Here is a 14,939-nt window from a genome sequence, read left to right on the forward strand (position 1 = left end):
ACACTTCATGAATTAGCGACTGATGATCAGTGGTGAGAACCCCTAATCAAAAACACATTACAATTCCATCTTGAAACACTTCATGTGAGAAAAGCCCCATAGTGGAGATTATATTATATATATATATATATATATATATATATATATATATAAAAAAAACAAACAAAAAGCTGGTTACTTTGATTTTCACAAATTCCACCGATAAATTTATTGTAGACAACAGTGCAAGTTTTACATTCTTACACAACAAAGAGATTGACAACTATCCTGGGTTTCAAACAAATTTAGAATATTTAAAACAGACTTGAGAATAAACTTCTTACAATTGTTCTCTGCATACTCAAAACAGATTATAATTTTTAAAATATGTTTCAATTTTTTTTGACTATTAGGCTAATTAGTAAAGACAATTATATTGGGTTATATGGTCTCAGGTAAAATGAAGGAAATGTGAGTTTGCAAAACTTTAGGAAGAACATTTGTGCACAATTTAAATCTTTCAGCTGCGAGATGGATCACATTCTGAAACCTGTCTTTGATCTATACTGTATGCCTTTGTAAATTTGCTTGGGCACGCCTTGATGGTATCTGCTTTTATTGATCAAGCTACCCTTCAAGACACACCCTGTAGGCCTGTAAACAAATACCTTTTCATAGGTGTTGGACATTTTTTTTTTTTTTATTTATAATTACAAAGTTTAACTTTGTTTTTTCACCTAAGGGGGTATAAAGGCAAGATCACTTGTAGGCTGGAATGAATAGAACTGGAAAGACCACCTATAATATTCTCAAAATTAGATTTAATCCAGGCAGGGCAGATGAATCTTCCTGCAAATTAAGTAGTTAAAAGGCTTTCTGGACACTTTTTCTAAACAAAGATTGAAACTTTTGTTTCCTTCACAGAGGACAGGAAAAAAAATCTTGGGTTGAAGGAGATTGCTTGGAGTAGGGGCAGAAACAAAAACAGTAAAACAACTATTAACCAAAAACCTTTGAACACTTTTAAATTAATTAAATGATTGAAATCAATAGAAGACGAGGGCTGCACTGATAATGGGCTGCCATATACTAAAAAGAATTCAGGAGTTCTTCAAAGAGTTATATCTACTATACAGTGATCCCTCGCTATATCGCGCTTCGCCTTTCGCGGCTTCACTCCATCGCGGATTTTATATGTAAGCATATTTAAATATATATCGCGGATTTTTTGCTGGTTCGCGGATTTCTGCGGACAATGGGTCTTTTAATTTCTGATACATGCTTCCTCAGTTGGTTTGCCCAGTTGATTTCATACAAGGGACGCTATTAGCAGATGGCCGAGAAGCTACCCAACTTACTTTTCTCTCTCTCTTGCGCTGACTATCTGTGATCCTGACGTAGGGGGTGTGAGCAGGGGGGCTGTTCGCACACCTAGACGATACGGACGCTCGTCTAAAAATGCTGAAAGATTATCTTCACGTTGCTACCTTCTGTGTGCAGCTGCTTCCTGAAAAGACATGCTGCAAGGTGCTTCGCATACTTAAAAGTTTGAAGGGCACGTATTGATTTTTGACTCTCTCTCTCCCTGCTCCTGACGGAGGGGGGTGTGAGCTTCCGCCTTCAACATCTTTGTGCCGAGGTGCTTCGCATACTTAAAAGCAAACAGCCCTATTGATTTGTTTGCTTTCCTCTGTCTTTATGACAGTCTCTGCTCCTGACACGCACTCCTTTGAAGAGGAAGATATGTTTGCATTCTTTTAATTGTGAGACAGAACTGTCATCTCTGTCTTGTCATGGAGCACAGTTTAAACTTTTGAAAAAGAGACAAATGTTTGTTTGCAGTGTTTGAATAACGTTCCTGTCTCTCTACAACCTCCTGTGTTTCTGCGCAAATCTGTGACCCAAGCATGACAATATAAAAATAACCATATAAACATATGGTTTCTACTTCGCGGATTTTCTTATTTCGCGGGTGGCTCTGGAACGCAACCCCCGCGATGGAGGAGGGATTACTGTATAATAAAAACACTAAGGACTACGTGTTCGGCCTCTCTACACAATCTGATTCGTCGCATTACCAAAGTCAAACTGACCAATGAGAAAACACGAATGTGTGGCGCATGTCGAAAAGCAAGCGAGTATGAGCCACACAGTCGCCTTTAAAGATGGAAAGTATAAAACCGGACAGAATGCGAGAATGGTGCCTTGCAAATTAGAGCAAGAGAGGCAGGCTTTACAAGAACGCGTTTAACAGCTCCAGTGAAGAGACATTCTCACACACACACAAATAGGGAGGAAAGGCACTGAAGGTATGAACAGGGCAGAAGACAGAATTTAAAAAAAAAATAAATAAATAAATAAATAAATAAATAAATAATATGGTATTACATTTTTAGTCATACCGAATATTTTTCCCCATTCTATTAAAGTAGTAAGGTTAAAACTTCTTCAGTTTTGTAAAATGAGGTGGCACTCTATCAATCTCGTTATCTATCATATTAGAGAAAGTTAAGCATAGGGCTTCAGTCCAATACATTACAGAAGGGGGAAGTTGAAGAGCATTTATGGTAATTCTGTCGATCCTTTAAAGTCCAGTGAGGTATGAGGGCAAAGCAAAAACATGTAGCTAAGGAACACTTGACCAACATCTCTCATGGTCCAATCCAAAATAAATTTCAAGTCAAGACAGAAGCATAGGATTCACAAGTTGTGAAGAGAATTAGTCCATGCCCCATACAAGTCAAGAATGAATGTACTTTGTCCACAGAACTAACTATACTTGCTCATTAACCACTGTATCAGATTATCTACTGGAGATTATTATTGTCAAAACACTGGTACTGCACGCTCTATACACACAACATTTGAAAACAAATTGATCATTGATACACAACTATTATTGCATTACCTAATATTAATTGTATTTACTGGTTAATAGGCTATTGATGTACCTTCCATTTACAAAGCACTTTATGCCATTAACAGGTAGAAATCCTTCCTGCTGATTATTTGAAAAAAACTTTGTTGGTAAAAGAAAACTTGGAACAGTATTTTCCAAGAGTATCTCTGGAATGTAAGCATCAAATGGGAAATTGATGTTAAAGAAACTGCAATGAACAGAGCATAATGACGACCGATTTCTGCCCGATGCACCCAGCAGCAGGGGAGAACCCAAGTCTAAGACACAATGAGTGGACCCAAAAAGTATCCATACATGTGAATACAAATATGTACACAGATCAGCCACAACATTAAGACCACAGACAGGCAAGGTGAACATTGATTATGTTATTACAATGGAACCTGTCAAGGGGAGGGATATATTAGGCAGCAAGTGAACAGTCCGTTCTTGAGGTAGGGAAAAAAAAAAAAATGAGCAAGTGTAAGGATCTGGGCAACTTTGACGAGGGCTAAACTGTGATGGCTAGATGACTGGGTTAGGGCATCTCCAGAACGGCAGGTCTTGTGGTGTGTTTACATGTCTACTGTATGCAGTGGTTCACACCTATCAAAAGTGGTCCAAGGAAGGCCAACCTGTGAACCAGCAACGGCATCACTGGCACCCAAGGCACACCAATGCTCAAAGGGAGTGAAGGCTAGCCCCGTCTGGTCTGATCCCACAGAACAGCTACTGTAGTGTAAATTATATACATGTTGGCCATGACAGAAAAGTGTCAGAACGCATGGTGCATCACAGCTTACTAAATATGGGGTTCCACAGAAGCAGACCAGTCACAGTACCCATGCAGACCCTTGTCCACTGGGAAAAAAGTGCCTGCAATAGGCACATGAGCGTCAGAAATGGACCAAGGAGCATTGTAAGAAGATGTCTTGGTCTGGTGAATCATGTTTTCTTTTAAATCATGTTACTATAACAAATACCACCTACCTACCTAAATATTGCTGCAGACCATGTTCATCCCTTCAAGGCAACAGTACTACCAGATGGTAGTGGCCTCTTAGCAGGATAATGCTCCTGCCATACTGCAAAAATTGTTCAGGAATGGTTTAAAGGAACATGACAGAGTTCAAGGTGTTGACTCGGCTTCCAAATCCCACAGATGCTCTAACAAATTGAGATCAGGGGAATGTGCTAGAAAAACAAATCTGACCCATAGAGCCCCCCTCTTTGCAACTTACAGGACTTAAAGGATCTGCTGTGAAGACCTTGGTGCTAGATACCACAGGACACCTTCTGATGTCTTGTGGAGTCCATGCCCCAACTGGTCAGAGTGGTTATGGCGGCACACAGCAGGTGGTTTTAATGTTGTGGCCGATTGGTATACATACAGGTTTTGCATGCAACATTCCTAGCTGGTAAGTTTTCAAAAAGAAAGGCGAAGAACCTTTATATTACATGAAGAGTAGATTTAGTTTAAAAGAAAAAGAAAGCAAAGCATTCGCAACCAAGTTATTTCCATAATTTCTTAAAACTACTATTAAAATACAATGAAAATTAAAGCACAGGACCTTTAAGGCTAGGTTTTAATGAAATAAAGTATGTACAAAAGGAGTTAGAATACAAAATAAAAAGGCTAAACAATACACAGAGTTGTGCATTACACAACAAAGAAACTGCGCAACATTTTCACAGTACAATGCTTTGCAACCATTAATTTCAGAGTTCCAAGTGGTAAAGGCATACAGTTACACATGAAACTTTTCTGAGTACTTTGGCTTTTCTTACTGTATCTCAAAGGCCTTCATATTAGGTTAGGAGCCATACAAGTGCTTTTTCCATGTGCCCCGAGATGTAACAACACAACTTCAATATTTTAGACAAGGAATAATAATTCTTTGCATTTATATAGTGCTTTTCTCACTACTCAAAGTGCTCAGCAATTGCAGGTTAAGGGCCTTGCTCAAGGGCCCAACAGAGCAGAGTCCCTATTGGCATTTACGGGATTCGAACCAGCAACCTTCCGTTTGCCAGTACAGATCCCTAGCCTCAGAGCCACCACTCCACCCAAAAGGAAGTATTTCTTTCTTGAGCACTTGCTACACTATCCAAGATCTGCTTTAATCTGTGTTCGGGAAATGACCTGCTCCATATGTAATGTTTATTACAAAAATTAAAAATTTTCGAATTTCAAAGATTCCACAATAGCTGAACACTCAGATGCTACCCTAACTCAGGCACACGAAGTATAAAGCAATCTAATTACACTATCAAAACAACTCCTGCATGAATGTGGAGAGCACATGGTCTTTACCCAGGAAGTCTGACCGACTAGTTGTCTGGGAAGTTCGAGCAGGAAACCAATTGTTTTCCTAATAACACATGCGCTTCTGGGGGGAAAAAAAAAAAAAAAAAACCCACATTCCCAGCTCATCCCTGATACCAACCTGGGCAAGACAGGAGGTGATGTTGCCAATGGAATGGTCTTTCTATTCCCACAGCACAGGGACAGCCAGTGAGGACAACTGACTACACCCATTCTGGTCAGAGGACTATATTCAAGGCACTCCCAGACGATGGGGTCTAATTTAAACAACAGCTCAGACAGAGATGGAACTCTACTCCAGACCCGACAAAATTTATAATGCATAGCATCCCTATATTTGCTTGCTCCAACTCAAGCGATTTTTGTTATGCTTTTTTCTCATTAAACTGGGCAACCTGGCTGGTACACCAACATTTGTTTTAGATCCCGCAAACACACTTTGCACATCAGCCAGCAGCACTTTCTCAGTGAATAGAAACTGAAAACAGTGTGAATCTTCCAAGTGAGGCAAGTCTGTGGCAGTCTCAGATTTACAGAGTTTTAGTGGGCTTGAAAGTTGGACTCATCCCAAAAAATATTAGGAATTTACCATGGAAAAGGATTTAAGCAGGGAGGTATAGTGGATATCAAAAAGAAACGATGCAAGTGTTTGGGAGACCTTTATAATATCTTACACAGTGAGCATGTGGCTGATCCACCTCAACAAGTAGATAGGTGTTCAAAATGATCAGATTTAAAGACCAATGCAGCAATAAAGTATGTGCTTTACTTCAGTACACTTAGTAAATTGTATTGATATCATTTTTGATAGTTTAGCTGCCTTTGTTGGAACTGTTAATAAAATTATCAGTGCCATCTATACAAAATTAAGATAGTAAATATTGCACATCAGTTACTCTGTTAACCAACATATGGAAAAAGTATTTTGGCCCAAATCGGAACAAATGGACAGCTGCTTCTAATTTCTGATAATGTAGGCATTTCCTGATCTCTTCTACAAAAACAAAATTCTGGTCAATTGCAATAATGAAATAAATCAATCTGGAACACAAACAATAAAAGAAAAAAAAAAATCAGGTAAAAAAAAAAAAAAAATCCTATTCCATTGTCACAAGTCAAAACCCATTGCTTGGTAATATGTAACAGTTGAAATATGTAAATGGATTATTATCCTCATTAAACTACACAAAAAATGCTAGACTGAGCAAACTGGTTATTTAATGCAGCCTTGTTTTAGCACAGCACTGAAACAAAATTGTTAATATGCACACCTTGTGATTAATTAAGTTAAATAGTTTTAACAAGTTTAAAACAAACAAAAAAAAACAAAAAAAACACCATACACACAAATGTAGTCTACGTAAGCGGTTGACAATATACCAAAAAGTAATTTCCCTTAAAGGAATACACTATGAATTCTTCAAAACAAATTGCTTGTCTAATGAGTTGTTTGTAGTGAGGGTTGAAAAAAAATTAACTTCTTGATTAGTACAATAATTAAAATGTCAAAAAAACAGTCACACAAAAAAGTTGTGCGCATGATCCACGTGCCAGTTATTCATTCATATCTTCAATGTCCAAAAACATTTTTGGCTAAAATAATATGAAATAAATACTTCCAGAATATTAAAGTAGCGCATGAAAGTTAAGCATGTGCAAATGGGACTGAACTTTTGACCTGAAGACTATAAACCAATGATGGAGGAGACGGTGGGTCTTCAAACTTAAAATGATCAACTTTGTCTGAATGCATTTCATGTTTGTACATCACCACGATTTTCTATATTACACAATAACTTAGGAAAAAGGCATGTTGTGCAAATAGTCCAATAGCTGACATGTGCAGTATGTGTAAGAAGTATAATAGATACTTTATTAATCCCAAGGGGAAATTCACATACTCCAGCAGCAGCATACGGATACAAAAAACAATATTAATTTAAAGAGTAATAAAAATGCAGATAAAAAACAGACAATAACTTTGAATAATGTTAACGTTTACCAACGGGGTGGAACTGAAGAGTTGCATAGTTTGGGGGAGGAACGATCTCCTCAGTCTGTCAGTGGAGCAGGACAGTATTTTTATATCTCTCTCTCTATCTATCTATCTATCTATCTATCTATATATATATATATATCTATATATATATATATCTATATCTATCTATATCTATATCTCTATCTCTATCTCTATCTCTATCTCTATCTCTATCTATATATCTCTATCTCTATCTATCTATCTATCTATCTATCTATCTATCTATCTATCTATCTATCTATCTATCTATCTATCTATCTATCTATCTATCTATCTATCTATCTATCTATCTATCTATCTATCTATCTATCTATCTATCTATCTATCTATCTATCTCTCTCTATCTATCTATCTATCTATCTATCTATCTATCTATCTATCTATCTATCTATCTATCTATCTATCTATCTATCTATCTATCTATCTATATATATATATATATATATATATATATATATAAATAAAAGGTGGGAATGACTAACAATTTACTCCTTTCAACTAATGGGACAGTATCTCTTAGGGCTAAAAGGAAAATGGAGATCATGAAGAAAGATGGCATGTCTGCGATTAACACACTATCTGGGCTTTAATTTCAGGGAAGAAAAAACACTTTAGTTAAAACACGCACTTTTACTGTATATTATATTAAGAAATTACCACATGGTCAATGTCACCTGGTTAGGCTCCAGGCCCACGACTCTTTAGGATTAGGATGGTCAAAATAAATAATGTAATCATGTATAAGTAAAAGGAAATTCAAGCAACAGCCTCCTTCCACCCCAAAAGAAATAACAGGGTTACTGCAAGCAGGTTTCTCCACCTCACCCTTGGCATACTATGTAGATGACTCATAAATATGCATAAAGAACACAAAGCAGGGTATGAATGTGTGTAACTGGTTTAACCATTTTTCTATATGTCCATTAACATAAAAAAAAAAAAAAAAAAAACTTCAGACAGATCTAGCAGAATGGTGCCAGATGCTCATCTTTGGGATCACAGGTTGAACCAAATATGCATGTAACATGACAGGATAGCAGAACAGTTACAATATTTCAGATGTCTAAATGTACGCAAAACTCAACCAAATCAAAATCATTACAAAATAATGCTAAAATAACAAAAGTACAGACTGAATAAATCTGTACGATGCATACATAGACACACGTGCACACACACTATATTGTTATTTACTTATTTAGCTGATGCCTTTATTCAAGGTGACTTACAACACTAGAAATAATTGTATTTCTTTCATTTTTCCAACTGAAGCACAGGCAGGTGAAGTGACTTGCAGATGGTCAAACTATTTAACAGCCCCATACACTTTTCAGGCTAAGGCAGGTGGGGTAAAGTGAATAGTAAGATCAACCAGTGCCTACTAACATTATACCACCTCTAGCTCGTTTCCTAGAGGTGGGGCCTGCTATCCTTGTTCTTGGAACACTTGACAGGATTAAATCTGTATGGTCCTTCAAATTAAAGCTGGTTGCCAAGGCTGGCCCTTCAAGGGCAACTGACAAAACAAATCCAAAGGGACAGCAAGTCCATCTATCACACCATGAAAACAACCCTCACAGCTGTTGTAGGAAATGCTGGTACCGGTCGTCAAGAAAGGGAAAGTCTACATGACTCTTGTCAATTTGCTGTCCTAGGACCGTCATTAAAAGGTTTAAAGAAGACCGTATATTACCATTATGAACCTGGATTGGGGGGGGGGGGGGGGGGGGGGGGGGGGGGGAGTGACTATTCCTCTTAATGTTGCAAAAGGAAACTAATGATAGTGTCAGTACCAGCATTCAACCTTAAATTACAACAGTATTATCTATCCATCCATCCATCCATTATCCAACCCGCTATATCCTAACTACAGGGTCATGGGGGTCTGCTGGAGCCAATCCCAGCCAACACAGGGCGCAAGGCAGGAAACAAACCCAGGGCAGAGTGCCAGCCCACCACAGAACGTGCGCGCACACACCCCCACACACCAAGCACACACTAGGGACAATTTAGTATCGCCAATGCACCTAACCTGCATGTCTTTGGACTCTGGAAGGAAACCCACGCAGACACGGGGAGAACATGCAAACTCCACGCAGGAAGGACCTGGGAAGCGAACCCGGGTCTCCTAACTGCGAGGCAGCAGCGCTACCCACTGTGCCACCCAAAACAGTATTACAAAAAAACTTATTGCATTAATTACATTGCTGAACATGTATTGCATGTGTGTAATTCATGGAGCATGGCTACACAACTGAGCATCTTTGTTAAAAAATAAAAACACACACACACACACACACAGTGAGTGTTCCATGCTGTTGTCTTGATTAGAAAAATATTTAACATTCTAATACCTTTTCCAACTGTATTCTTTTGCAAGGAACAAACTTTCACCTACTTTTGCAAAATATCTATACACTCTGGCCTGGACACTGTTGGAATTGTTTTTCGTGTATCTGCATAGACTTTTCTCCCCCATCCAACTATAAATGGAGTGCTTATGTGGTTTGTCATGGATTGGTGCCCCACAGAGGTCAGGTTTCAGACTTGCCCACTATGTTGTTGGGATAGGCACCACTCCTCCAGTCCTAAAATTAAATTGATTCAATAAGTGGACACATGAATGAATACTCGGACAATAATGCAACAGTAAGAATGCCACATTTAATTTCTACATGAACATGAAGTGTAGAAGCATAACGTAACAATACAGAAACAGTGCAACAGAAAAACATCAGGCAGCAATTGAACCAGTACTTGGGCTCAACTGGGGAAAAATGGGGTGGAACAAAAACAGATGATGGGAGACCACAGTCCTTAAGGAAGCAACTTTCTGAAAAGCTTTTAGGGGTTTATGGTTAAGACAACACTTTCATCATCTAAGCAATGCCACAGAACCTGCTAAAAAGATATATAAAAAATGTTAAGTGTTAGAAAAGCTGAATATAAATCAAGGAATGTTACGCCTAATCTACATAAGCTAGTGAGACTGCATCTGGGTATTGTGTTCATTTCTGGTAAACCATGCTATAAGACATAGCAGCACTTGAAGCTGTGCAGACGGGAGCAACCAAGTGCATCCCATGACTAAGAACGGTCATACTCCAAATAATTTTGCAGGGCCAGACATACAATATATATGTCTAGAGACAATCCTGAGTAAATTGTACTCAAGTGGGAGGGAAAAAATTAAGACAACTCATCGAGTGTCACATTTCAAAACCAATGCAACACACATCTTCAAGGTGGTGCTCAAAGTAGGAGATGGAGATGTTGGTACTAAAAACATGCTAATCAGTAAATGCATCTACAACACTGACAGCAGTCTGGCAGAAGCACAAATGAGGCTACATAGTTTCTCCTAAATGTGGACATTACCGTTTAATTGGAAATGCAAATATGCCATATCAGAACATAGCCACGGTGTTTTAACACGTAGTATATACACAGACTGCAATGCCCTGTCCTTTCTTAGTTTGGTTTATGTATTGATCTAATACACAAGGATTTTTTTTTTTGTGTCAAAAAAAAAAAAAAAAAAAAAAAAATGTAACCCTAGCCACTTAAAAGTGCACAAAGCCGAGGAAAGTGGGATGCGGGTTTTTAGGAAGAAACCCTATGCCCTTTTCAGGGGCAGATACTCACTACAAACTAATTTTTTAATAAGCTGTCCCCAGACGTGTATTCCGATTTGAGAATGCTACTGGACTATACAGAGAATTACACTAATTTAGTCTCGAGCAGATGAGATTGCATAATGCCAGGTCTTTAAAATTCTCAATGGCCAGATCTAGCAGAATTCTTTCAGCTTAAGAGTGAATCGTGTACTTATGGAAATGCGTGGAAATTAAGAGGAAGAGCATTGAGGGCTGAAGTCAGGAAGCACTTCTTTACGCAAACAGTTGTGGGAATCTGGAACAAACTACCAAAACATGCAGATGAAGCAGAAACCTTGACAATCTTAATAGCTTAGCTATTAGCTTAACTTGATGGACTGAATGGTCTCCTCGTTGTGTCAAATTTATGCTCTTTATATACTGAGAAGTGATGCACACAAGAGATAGATAAATGAAAAACATGATCCTGGTCTTGTATTTATACATTTTCTAACTTAACCACTCTCTAACAAGATTAACTCTTACACTTCACTGTCAGAGTACTTATGCAGAACACTTAAATGTGTAGACACATGTAAACCCAAACCTATGTTCTTTTCCTATAAGTAACCATAGTATTAGGGTGTTGTACCATGTTAGCCGTTATGAATGTAGAGAAAAGCCAAGCAAAATGACACCTTTTATTGGCCAATAAAAGGTGTCATTAAGCTTGGCTTTTCTCTATATAAGTAACCAATAACTTAAATCTCAACTACCACTTTAATTATCTTTTACTTTGAGTTTCTTAGTAAACAGAATGTTCAATGCAAGGCTTGAGTGGAAGAGGCTGTATACAAGAAGGGTCAGAGAGTCACCTCTATTCCCCGCCCCCGCCAAACCCCGAGGTCTTTTGGTGTTATCTGTAGTGCCAAGGGTATTTTCTGTATGGTAGTATACTGGGGAAAATGGCAACAGATTAACTGATAAAAAAAAAAAAAAAAGGCTGGTTCAATCTTGTTAAGTTAGGCTGGACTCGCTAGAGAAAGTGGTAGAAAAAGAGGTCACTCAAGAAGATACTAACTATTCTGGACAATGAATCTCACCCTTGAAAGGTTTTGACTTGAACAGAGGAGCACATTTAATAACTGACTGTGACAAGTGCATTTCTCGAAGTAGTGCTATGCAAGGTCGTTGCTACCTTCAGCTATCAGGGTTCTATGAGTCATCTCTCAGCTGAGGTGGCATTGTTCCCTGTGTGCTGGATGGCACTGAGCTGGTCAAGAAGACAACTTAATAGATAATGATATCATATGCAATTTATTGTGCCAAATCCGGTACTGTAACAATGCAACTATTAAGTACCATGCAATTCAAATTACACTTCAGTACTAGGGTGCTGTACCGTGTTAGCCATTATGAATGTAGAGAAAAGCCAAGCAAAATGACACCTTTTATTGGCTAACTAGAAAGATTACAATATGCAAGCTTTTGAGGCAACTCAGGCCCCTTCTTCAGGCAAGATGTAATGATTACATCTTGCCTGAAGAAGGGGCCTGAGTTGCCTCAAAAGCTTGCATATTGTAATCTTTCTAGTTAGCCAATAAAAGGTGTCATTTTGCTTGGCTTTTCTCTAAATTACACTTCATAAATACCTACATTTTGGTAATATACACTTACGAGCTATCAATAAGTATTTGAACCTTTTTACAACTTATTACAATTGCTATATGCTTTTTTGTCTGCTTCTGTAACCCTGTAAATTAGCCTCATGTCTAATAATGGCTCTCTGTTTCACCCCACTGCCTTAGTGTTGATACCAATTAAAATTGTACAACTGTACACACTTAAAAAAAAGATCCAGCTGAACAAAAAAAAATATACAAAAAAAAAAAGCCTACAAACCTGGCGTCAACAAGAACAACGTATGCTACTGGCTTCCTGTTATACCATATTGCTCCACTATTCATTTAAAAAGGGCTTGCAACAAAACAACTTTACTATTTGCATGCAACTTAGGTTTTACAAGGGCCCCGGAAAAATTGCTGTTTTGCTTGTTATACAGGGGAACACACACCTGCAGCTTTAGATTCCTACATTTATATATAACACAGACCACAGAAAGTAACTGTTTTGCTTGTTAAACAGCAGATCTACACCTGCACTTTACATTCCTATACTGCATTTGTAGATACTTGATAAAAAGTTACTAACTCGCCCTAAATTTTCAACCTTTAAAAAGACAGTTAAAACTTTTACCAAAACACGGTTCACCAACTGATTTCTCAATACACTTTTGACGACTATATAAAACTTTTCCCCCTATAAAACGAGGAGCCCCATTTGAATCACTTCAGTAATCACCGTTTCAGCAACGTTGCTCTTACTCTATAATTGAAAAAACGCACACGCATGTTCCACAGCTTTGCCTTAATCTGTCAAAACAGAAACAGCAAGAACAAATAATCCATCTAGGGCACCTAATGAGGTCAGTCTTTAAATAGAAGAAGCGACTTGATCCTTTTTTTTTTACCTCGGTCCGGCTTCATATCTGCTGCTTTAATCTTCCACTTCCAAATGGTGCTGAAGGCTGCCGCTGCCCCTCGTCAGTGGTGGTGGTTGTGGGGAACCTTCTGATATGAACGTCGTGATGGCAGTTGATCTCTTTTAGTGTTTTAAAGCAAACAAAACACAAAGTCCTTCTCTCCCCACAAACTGGCGTTCAACCTCTTCGACACGTCTGTCAGCCTCTCCCTCTTTCGGTCCGTCTGCAAGTAATGTTCTAATGTGATCGTGACTCCACAACCTTTGAAAGCCCTCGTAAACCTACGGCCTTCGGTACTGCTGAGATCGGTTCTACTCAATCAACGCTGAAGCCCTCTAAGTTACACCTTTGTTCTTTTAGGAATACTGGCCGAAGGCCTGGATCCTGTCTCCGTCTAGCCTTTCATCGTGATCGTCGCCGTACAAACCGCCTCCGTCCCCAAAACAAACACACAACACTGCTGTTCAGGTATGCGCTACCTCCTCAGTCCTACCGCACCACCTCCTCTACCTCCAAACACAGCTATCTCAGGAGCACTTAAAAATTAATTCAAACCAATAAATAAATAACAGTCCAAAAGAAATCTATAAGCAACTGCGTGCTCGTTACACAACAGTCATTGTGTAACGAGAAGAAAGCAGAGTGCCTCGTTCACAGGCATGACGACCGACCGTCTGTCCGTCCACCAACACGTCTAGCCTTCCCGGCACCACATCACTAACACATCACTAACCCTCACCCTTTCCTCCTCCTTCCTTGTCTAGTTTATCTATCTTCTCGGTGGGTTGTCATGGTCAGGACTCTGGATGCGTCGCGGTGCCCAGTCGGCCAGCGGTCATCAAGTCTCCGCGCGTCGCCCGCGACGACCACCAAACGACCTCAGGTGTATCGAAGCAAGCTTGGGCGCAATAGCTTTGCCCTCCAAAAAAGAAGTCATTTAGTTCAAAGCGGCCCTGCTGCGAAAACAAACACGGATTCCCCTTCCTGACTTTTTTTTAAGGGGTTGGCTACTGGTTTTGTCTTTTACGTCGCCAACCCGACGTCTTGCACTCTTTCTAATGACTGTATACGCTTTTTAATCTACTCCGGTTTTCATTAAAACTCGTCTTCTTCCCCCCCCTCCAACCGCGTCACGCACACAAACACAAGCAAACCACCTCCTCCCGAGACCGAGACGAATGCCGTGTTCCCCCCCGACTCTCGGCGTCTATTTATAAGCGAACTCCGTTCACTCCGTTGCTTGTCAAAACACAGCGAGACAGGCTGCTGAGGTCACGTGTCCCAACAACAGCACCGCCCTCCCTGGCGTCACTTCCCTCTCTCAGCCCCCGGCTGAACTTGCTGCCATGGCAACGGTACATTTTCAACTTTTCTTTGTTATGGCTTTTTCCCTTTGTTGTATTATTTTAAGCAGAAAAGAAAAAAAAGTGAAACAAATACACAGTCTAGTCCGTGACATTCGAGACATGTCTCACCTGCACGCGTACGCAAAAAGCTGGAAAGACAGACAAGGGGTCAGTCTGGAGAATTTTTTGTAATATCTAGTTATTTCTTATTAT

The 14,939-nt window shown here is 39.1% G+C and overlaps 1 protein-coding gene across 1 annotated transcript in view; it reads right to left on the bottom strand.

The window, feature by feature from the left end:
- The window catches only part of atosa (atos homolog A), a 67,184-nt gene extending 52,562 nt beyond the window's left edge, over positions 1-14,622 (bottom strand). The window contains exon 1 of the mRNA XM_028823850.2: positions 13,369-14,622. Coding sequence (XP_028679683.2) covers positions 13,369-13,384 — 16 coding nt within the window. The 5' untranslated portion in view covers positions 13,385-14,622. The remainder of the gene's footprint in view (positions 1-13,368) is intronic.
- Between the last annotated feature and the right edge of the window lie 317 nt (positions 14,623-14,939).

Source organism: Erpetoichthys calabaricus, chromosome 17, assembly GCF_900747795.2.
Source record: "Erpetoichthys calabaricus chromosome 17, fErpCal1.3, whole genome shotgun sequence".
Taxonomy (NCBI): Eukaryota; Metazoa; Chordata; class Cladistia; order Polypteriformes; family Polypteridae; genus Erpetoichthys; species Erpetoichthys calabaricus.